Source organism: Monopterus albus, unplaced genomic scaffold (assembly GCF_001952655.1).
Source record: "Monopterus albus unplaced genomic scaffold, M_albus_1.0 scaffold405.1, whole genome shotgun sequence".
Classification (NCBI taxonomy): Eukaryota; Metazoa; Chordata; class Actinopteri; order Synbranchiformes; family Synbranchidae; genus Monopterus; species Monopterus albus.
This window is the reverse complement of record NW_018128285.1, coordinates 387,391-397,252: the sequence shown is the minus strand read 5'-3', so window position 1 is coordinate 397,252 and position 9,862 is coordinate 387,391. Positions and strand designations below refer to the sequence as shown.

Here is a 9,862-nt window from a genome sequence, read left to right as displayed (position 1 = left end):
TGCACTTGCCTGGCATCTTGGACTTTGGTTTGTCCTTTTAGTTTTGTTGGGTTTTTAGTTTATTATATAGCTCCCTGACTTATGTTGTAGTTTTCTGTAGCAGTCTTTGTGTTGCTTTGTCAGGTCGAGCCCCCTTAATTCTACTTGTTTTTTTGTTTTGTATCAGTTATATTGAAACTCACTAAATACTGTACCTCAGTCTATGTCTGCATTTGGCTCCTCCCTAAGCCTGAATCTAACATAGATGAGCACAAAATGATGGATCAAATATGATGCACAAAGATATGTAAAACATCACTGTTTTTGATGGGTGTTCGGACATAATCTCGGTATCTGCTGAAAGTCTGCACTTTCAATCGTGTTATACAGCTTGTGATACTGATATTAATAAAATTACTCACTCTATGCAGTGCCCTGTCCACTGATACCTAGGGGTTACAATGTCCCTCACATGTTTTGGCTGGAGACTTTTCCTCAAAGCATCACAGTGTTCACTTGGTTTCATATATTCAAGACAATAAAACTAAATGACCTCATTTCAAACAGGTGTACAATGAACCAAACAGTGATGCAACATCTTAGTTCCCTCCAACAGTTTGAGAACCTTTTGTATTTACTGTTGTTCCTGTGATAGAGGCAGCCCTGAGGGTTGGTATATGTGCGCAGACAGTTCAAATGGTCGTTATGGTCATACCACTGACCTGCACACACCTGTCATCTCCTCCACTGGGCCACAATGCACCCTGGTCTTCTGGTATCACATGGGTGGATTCACCGTGGGATCACTAAAGGTACGACGCACACTCGCAGGAGAATAGCCCTGATCTCTGTGTACGAGTTCTGTCTCAGAATTGAGTTACAAAAATGTGTATATTTATCTCTTATCTGCAGGTGCTGCTGAAGTACAGAAATGTCACTCACGAGGTTTGGTCTCAGACTGGTAACCAAGGCAACAAATGGAAACGAGGAGAAGTGTTTTTGGGGTTATTAAACAAGTTCCAGGTCTGTAACTTGGCACTGACTAAATTAGTTTAATCAGTAATACTGCATCACCTGTTTGCTTTGCTCCTGGTTATCAAGAGAAAAAAGGTGCTGCAGTTCTTGTGACTCCACTCCCAAATTATTGCCTTTATTGGCTGAAGAATCACAAGAAATATATGGCTATTGAATTAAAAAAAGGAACTGTAGCTTAGAGACCAAGATTTTCTGACCTTTCCTACAATTCCCATAATGAAACTAAATAGCACATTTTCATTAGACAAATTTTCAGTAGACCCTCTTGTCTGGTAAACAGTCCGTTAATCATATTTTCAAGGCTGGATCAGAAAACCAAGGACTTTCCCCACAGGAGAGCCGTTAGATTCCAGTGTGAAACATTGTTTAATCAACCTTTTCACTATTGTAACCCTGTGTTTTATCATTATGAGGAAGGAGGTTTTAACCTGAGGCACAATTTAATCTTATCTAAATGTAACCAAATTTTGTGCCTAAACATAATGAAATTACGACATTTCTATAATCCTAATGGCACATTGAATACAATTAAACAGCTGCTTGTGGGTGTAACCATGTGTTCAGGACTGTTTCCATGATGGCGATGTACCATTACATTTTCTGGTGTGATGTATTGTCTCATGTTATGGGAGTTCTTGCAATCCCATCTGCCAACATGGTAGCGCCATTTCATGAGATGGTCCTGTGGGTCATGAGAGAAGGGACATGTGTATTTCATAGTGCTTGTTATCACCTTCACATGTGATTCATAATATTGACAGTCAAAAACAGCCTCTGATTGTTCACATTGGTGTCATTTGCCTAATTTCTGCTAAGGCAGGCTAAATTGGACACACAGACTTAATGGTCAATGACGAATTGAGTTTGACTCAGTCTTAAGTTGAGTGACTAATTAGACTTGCACGCCCTTTATGATAACTCGTTACTAAGGTTATTCCAGGTCATAACTACACAGACCCTGTGTCAGTCTTGATTTCATGGGAGCAGTCATCCCTTTGGCCAAATACAACAGCTTTGCACAATTTCACTGATGCACATTAGTCTTTGTAAGACCAGACAGTCAGATCTGTGCTAATGGTACAATCAGCAGCCAAAGGGTCTTTTCACACCCAACATCCAAGAACCCTATTTCAGACTTGGTGTCTTTTCATCTGAGCTCATCAAATGACTGCTTCAAGACGCAGAATAACACAACTGATTAGGACAGAAGCTATCTGTATTTTTTCAGTACCTTGCCTGATAACATTAAACATCAACCTGGTGTGAAATATGATTGTTTAAATGACAGACAAGATTAATTTTAGGTTTGTTCCTTGCCAGGTAATGTTCAGGGCGAAGCGAGGGATCAGCTACATGGGCGATGTGGTGATTGACGATGTTAGCTTCCTGGACTGCTCCCCTCCTCTTCCTTCAGATGAGCCATGCACACCTGGGCAGTACGCCTGTGCCAATGGCCAGTGCATCCCTGAGGACAACCTGTGTGATCTCATCAACCACTGTGGGGACAGTTCAGATGAGAACCCTTACATCTGCAGTGAGGCCTCCTCTGATGTCTGACTCCCTGCAAAAGATTAATTTCCAGATCAGTGGGCAGCCTGAATACATTCCTTTTTATTGCTGTCTTTCAGGGGGGTATAGTGGAAGCTGCAATTTTGAGTTTGACCTCTGTTCCTGGCACCAGTGCCGACACGATGACTTTGATTGGGCCATCAAGGCAGGCAGCACTCCAACAGTTGGCACTGGGCCATCAAGTGATCATACCCTGAGAGACCCTTCAGGACACTACCTTTACCTGGAGAGCTCATTCCCACGGGCAGTTGGAGACACCGCACGTATTTCAGGGCCTCTGCTAAGCCACAGGAACACATGGTGCAAGGTGAGGTCATAGGTCTAAAGGCAGGGGTCAGAGTGCAGGTCATGCCAGTGCTAAATTTTTATTTTATTCTTCAAAAAGGTAAAGTGTGATAACAGTACATTTTGGACATGACTGCTTCAACAACGAGCTTATTACTATATACTGTGTTTATAAACCCTTTTTAGAGGATGTGGGAACAAAGGCATGACAAACAAATGCCACCCAACAGCACAATTAAAAAATGTGCATGTGGTAAATGTGCATATTTGCCTTCTTGCCAAGAGTTGGATGAGATCTCAACACAACTCTGTCTGCTCATTAAATATACAGTAAAGCTATAATAAAGAGATGATTAGCTTTGTTTAGCGTAATCAGTTTAAAATCAGTTCAAAAACAGAAGTGTAAAAAGGGGCAAAGTACATTTACTCAAGCACTGTACTTGCATACAATTTTAGGTATCTATACTTGGGTATTTTCATTTTCTGCTACATCATACTATGTTTTAGAGGCAAATATTGTACTGTTTATTAGAGAACATTAGTTAGTGGTTAGTTTTCATAGTCGGTAATAAAATAAATACCATATAATAAAGCTTTATTTATCCTCAGTGCAAAATCCACCAGCTACCCAGCAGTTCTTCAAATTACAAGCATATTAGGTAGTCAGAGTAGCTGCAACATTAAATGTGATGTACGCAATAATGCTTCAATATGTACAGTCCAATAATATGATATACATTAACTTACTATTGTGCATAATGAGTAGTTTGGTACTTTACATACATTTTGATGCAAATTTTTTTTGTACTTGAGCAACATTTTGAATTCGTAACTTTTACTTAAAGTATTTTACACTGTGGTATTGCTCGTGTTAAGGATCTGAGTACTTCTCCCACTGGTAAAAATGTCATATTTCTCAAAGCATTCATATTCTTGTAAGCTTACAGTCTTAAAAATAGTTTTGGAAATTAATGTAAAAACTGTGTTCTATGATTGTCTTCATGTACTTGGAGCCACAGCTTCAAATTTGATATAATTACAAGGTAATTAGAAACCGAGGTTAGTCTGTGCTTGTGTCCTCCCAGCTGTCAGTCTGATGCTCCACTGGGAATGATCGCTTGACTGACTGTCCGGTTTGCTCTGCCTCATGTCTGTCTTATCCCATCCCTGACCTGTCAATCCATCACGCAGTTAACAAAAAGGCACCAATTAAATTGAAGGGAGGGTTGTGTAGGGGAAAGTGGATGAGAAGGAGAGATGGATAGGCAGTCGTGCACTCCTGAGATGGAGGGAGGGTGTAGTTATGCTGCTGTGGTTTGTGAACATGGCTCCACTGGGAGAAGAAACCTATAAAACATATCACTGCCTCTTTGCTGCATGATGGAGAGAGACAGTTTCTCTCCATCCCCTATAAAAGACAAGACCTGGCATGAAAGTGCATCAAGCTAGTGACACAACTAAATTACCTTTGTCTTTGCATATTTTGCTATTAGGGGGAAAAGTGCTTTCAGTGTCCCTTATAAGACTTAGTGCGTCTCCCAAAAACAAACACATTAAGTAGCAGTGATGGAAATATTTATGAAAAATATAGTACCATTTAAATTACAGTCTCAGTAAAACTATGGTGCTACACCATAAGCTCCTATGGAGTATTTCCAGACTGTTGTAAATGTGAAGAATTTGATGATCATTGTGGGAATAGCTTCTTCACTCTTTGAAAGTCATTGCTGTATTTTGACAGATTTCTCATTTTCTGTTCTTTGCCAAGATGCGTTTCTATTACCACATGTCTGGGGACGGCATCGGGACCCTCAGTGTGTTCAAGAAGAGCGAAGGAAATCTGCATCTCTTGCTGAACCTGACTGGAGATCAGGGCAATTACTGGCAGAGGAGGGAGGTCTTGCTGAGCCACAGGAGAGATTTCCAAGTTGTATTTGAGGGCAAAGTGGGCCGAAGTCCAAAAGGTGACATCTGCCTAGATGACATCAGTCTCTCACCAGGATGTCTGCTCACCTCCTCAGCTGGAATAGAGGACAACACTCCTCCGCCTCCTACAGGTAAACACTGAACTTTGTGAACACTGAGCTATTTTGGTTTACTGCCCCACCAAATCCCACCTCCCATCCAGCTCCCCATGGACTGAAGACACTGCTCAAACCTTCAGTTGCGTTCAACGATTAGGAGTTCCTCTGTATCCCTTACATTCTTTATGAGGCAACACTTTAAGAGATGAGAGTAAACAACAAGACCTTATTTATTGCCGTTGTCACTGCAGCTATAATTGAACTGTTAGATTTATAGTCGTTCTTTTGTATTGGAGGCCAGGGAGCAGTGCCAGGGAGCAGTGAGAGTATCTGCAATGTCTGTGATTATAAATGATGAAACAAGAAGCATTTTGGCCTCTGTAGGAGTCTCCCTGTCATTTTAAGCTGGAGACGCTTCAGTTTAACAGCAATGATTATTTTTTCTTAAAGCCACCTCTTACTCATTTGTGTCAGAGTGGTAAAAATGTTCTCAACTCTTTTTTTTTCTTTATTTTTTTCATCTGAGTAATTTTTCCTTCCTTATCTCTTGGGTGTGTCTTACTTCCAGGGTCCTGTCCTTCAGGCTTCCTGCCTTGTGAAAATGGCATGTGTTTCACTCTGGGGCAGAAGTGTGACTTCATAGACAACTGTGGTGATGGCACTGATGAAAAGCACTGTGGGACTTCCTGCTCCTTTGAGGACGGTCGCTGTGGTTGGAAAAGCTCCCAGGCTGATATCTTTGATTGGACACTGGGGACTGGATCTGTCCACAGTATACGGCCCCTGCATGATCACACTTTGATGGATGAAAACGGTATGTTTGCTTTGCATTTGTGATTGTGTAATTGACAGCTATCAATTCCTCTCTGCTTCATTTTATCACCCTTCTCCTGCATCACTTGTCCTTCTTTCTCATTTTAGGTCATTTTGTTTATCTGGAAGCTACACCACTGGGACTGAAAGGTGACAAAGCTCATATTAGAAGCTCTGTTTGGAAAGAGTCTAGTGCCATCTGCAAGCTCTCTTTCTGGTACTACATTTCCCACAAGGCCTCAGGAACCATTCGTCTGATGATAAAGGTAAACCTTCTGCAGGAGTGTGTTTTGATTCAGATATAATTCATGATGAAGAATGTCCAAGTCTATAAAACAGGCTTTGCAGACCCATCACCATCCATTAAGCATTGTTACCATGGTTACGCTCCATCAGAAATAAAGCTCTGTTATATTAAGTCATGTTAATACAGACAGTAATCCTATCATACTGTATTAGTGCTGCTGTCTAGTGCTCTCTGTAATTTGGTCAAAATATGCTGAGGCTGTCAGTTCCTCTTTCAGGGTTAGATCTCTAGGGCAGGGGTGGAGGTGAGGGATGGTGGTCATGGTCATCCTTTGGTGACCAGCCTCTTCCCACCATCTGGGCACCCACTGTGTTGTCAGCTCTACTATTTTTTCAAGGCTTCTTGCTTGTAAGGCATGCAGCCATTTAGTTTGTATAGCTAACTTTCAGGGATTGTGATTTCTTCTTTCTGCCATTTAAATTTCTCCTGTCTATGGTCTGTGCATTCTCAGCTTCACTTAACTTTGTCAGGAATGGGTCAAGGTGCAGGAGTTGTGCATGAATAGTTTTCTCTGTGTGAATGTGAGGTAAAATGTTTCACATTCAGTTATGCACACCGTGTGCAAGATGTTGGTGCGTCTGTGCTGCAAAAACTTTTGTCATTTGCAAAGCAAGTGAGCAAGTTTTTATGTAAACTGCAGTATTTTTTTTTATTTTTATTAAAGCAAGAAATAAAACTCTTCCTCACAGTTTTCATGTATAATCCATGTATAACCTTTTGGGTTATACATGGATTAGAAGCTAATCCACATTAGCACTTGTGGATTAATGCTTTGCTATAATTTACAACACTGGGGCACTCGTGTTCCCTCAGTGTTGCCTTACACATAAATGTATGCACATTTATACAGGCATGACTAGACACACACTGAACATAGTGTAAATACAGTGTTTGAGCCATCTTGAAAGGCCAATTGAAGAACTTGATGTCATGGTAATAATGCTAGAGACAGTGTAGGAGGGAGGGAATTATATTTAAATGTGAAGTATTTAACCAATAAAGGGCTCAGCAGGTCTGCCTAATTATATCATTGGCTGTGAACGGCTCCTGAGATCTGTTATTTACACTAAAACAGGACCTTTACTAAGGTAAGGACTTTAGGTGAAGTAGGAAGGTGGCACTTGTATTTTCAAACGGCCTGTCACGTGTCTGTATGCACCTCTGCAATAATCTGAAATGCATATTAGGTCCTCAGCTTTTGATGGGAATTATATGATTTAACTTTTTGGGGTGGAGATGTAAAGTTTGAGCATCACCACTGTATAACAGTGTGGGTAGGATGGCATGGCAGAGTAGGAGGAAGGTTTGGCAATTAAAGTAAAATTCTTAAATTAAAGGAATAGGTTGACATTTAGAGAAATACACTCGTTTGTTGCCAAGAGTTGGATGAGAATTTAGCTTTTGAACACTACTCTTTTTTTGAAAAGGGATAAAAACACAATCTACATTACTTGTAACTATTTGTAACTATTTTCTCAATGATATAAAACCTTTTAAAGACCTTTATTCCATTCGTGCAAGAAATTTGTAGATTTTTATTTCCATAAGATTTTATGGGTTTGTCTTAATTACTCATTTCCATTATGAATCCTTTGTTGTGGTGACTGAGAAATTACTTAAACCAGTGTACATAGCCTACCATTAGCTCATTTACAGTCACAAGAAAAAGTACTGGCACTGTTTGCAATTTCCTGGTTTTCTGCATAAATTGGTCATGAAATGTGATCTGATCTTCAGTGTCACAAATATCAACAAATACAATATTTCTAAGCTTTTTGTGTTTTTACTGGGTGCACTCAAAGACATGAAAGATCATGACTGTTTTCATTAGCTCAGAAATATTAATATTTGTGACTCTATATAGTTACATAGGGTGTAGTGGGCTCAAATGTGGAATTATGTTGAGCTAAACATTTATTAGCCAGCCAATGAGATGCTCTTCTTCCTTAGTGAAATATAACTTGACAAGGCCAATCTTTTGAACATATTTTTGATTTGAAGCACAGCTCTCTCATGAAGACAAGATCTTGTAGGTCATCAGTGCTGTAACATCACTTAACTAAGCAGAGATAGAAAAAGTAGCTGTATTCCACACTGAAGGTGAGTCGACAGAAAAACAGCTGCCAGTGGTTCCTTAAAAAGAAAAAGTCATGAATATAAATTGGATTTCAGCTTAGCTGAGCATTCAATATATGGTTAAGATGTAAGGAATAAAATGAAAATGTACAACTTTCTTTGTTCTTTTTTTTGGCACCCTGAATGTCCCCAGTGGGATAATATAAAATTATTCAAATATATATATCGACTCTTCAGTTTGAGCAAAGTGAATTTGTAATTGCTTTGCTTTGACTGCGAGTTCTGGAAATTAAGCTTCTAATTCACCAAATAAATGCCTCAACGGATATGCCACCAAGACGAATGTGAGCTAGGTCTGATGGTATCATACACATCAGTTGCTCTAAGGCCAGTTTTATGGATTGAGCTATTACTCCATGACATAAATCTGGATAAGTCTTACTGTAATGCTGCCTATTAATCTTTGCTCTACTCTCATAGTAACAAGATTATTTCAAGCCAGGGCCCCATGGGCGTAAAGCAGAGGAGGCAGCCTGTACATGCTTCACCCAAGGGTGTATGTTAATAGGCTTGAAACTGCAAAGTAGAATGTGACTTTGCTTGTCCTCTGGCTTTGAGTACATGAGACGAGGTGTTGTTCACTGCAGTCAGGCTTCTGGCCACATCCCACAGCTTGAAGCACATCGGGCTTGATGTCTTATTTTGTAAAAGTTCACACTAATTGTGATGTTTACAGTATTTGTCGTCTTTAAGAAAGACCAGAGGACAAGATAGCTGTTATGACTGACTGCCGAGTTAAAGCTGTCTTATGATTATAGTTATTAACTTCAGGAGAATGAGTTAAATTTATACTCTCTTCTATTAAACACTGATTAGTTTGCTTTGTATTGATGTATTGATGCTGTAGTGGATTTTAAAAATGGTTGTAATACTACAGTGCATTTCCACAAAATGGATGTAATTTAGATGAAAGTCAAAATAAGGCCCTTTCAGCCCATGTTGCCACCTCTACATTGGTCAGTAATTACTGTAGCTGTCAGGATGCATACAGGAGCATGTGATAATAGCCTTGCTGTAGCTCTACACTTTAAGGATAAGGCTGGCAATATTTTATACTGTTATTGTCCAGAGCGCCCATTAAAAGGCTAAAATCAAAGTTTTTGTCTGAATACTTTCTGACTTCTATACATTTTAGTGGTACTCAGCCCCAGATCTATTGGTTTCTAACAAATATGCACATTTTTAAAATGTTCAGGAGTATAAGCTGTTGAGAAATTTCTTAACAGCTCACTAGTTCACTCCCTAGTGACCACTAAGTTCAGGTTTCAGGCACTATCATCCTCACCATCACTAACAGCTGTAGATACACTCAACTATGATTTACTCATCTGTAAAAAAGTCTTATAGGATTGTAGAGGGTATCATCCATACCATGGACAATACCTTTTTCATACCACTGTTTTGAGTAGCACTAGATGTACGCACTGAGCATTTGCACACCACTACAAAATGGTGAACACAGTATATAATGAGTAGTCAGTGACTTCAGACACAACCCTGGACACTGTAATACTAAGCAAACAACACTCTTTACAGCAGTAAATAATGGATTTGTTGGGGATTGTTTTCAGCTGTGGATCAATACACATTTGATGCATGAGCCTCAGATCAAAATGAACTACCTGTGCACCCACACAAAGCCCATGTTTGTCTAAATGGAGCATTTCACCAGTGTGACAGTGTGGATCACTCATCCATCCTGTTCAGTTATTTG

The 9,862-nt window shown here is 39.7% G+C and overlaps 1 protein-coding gene across 1 annotated transcript in view; it reads left to right on the top strand.

The window, feature by feature from the left end:
* malrd1 (MAM and LDL receptor class A domain containing 1) overlaps positions 1-9,862 on the top strand; it is a 36,751-nt gene that overhangs the window by 13,288 nt on the left and 13,601 nt on the right. Inside the window, 7 exon segments of the mRNA XM_020586452.1 lie at positions 635-791; positions 892-1,002; positions 2,335-2,467; positions 2,643-2,890; positions 4,637-4,895; positions 5,566-5,706; positions 5,814-5,971. Of these exon segments, the coding sequence (XP_020442108.1) occupies positions 635-791; positions 892-1,002; positions 2,335-2,467; positions 2,643-2,890; positions 4,637-4,895; positions 5,566-5,706; positions 5,814-5,971 (1,207 nt within the window).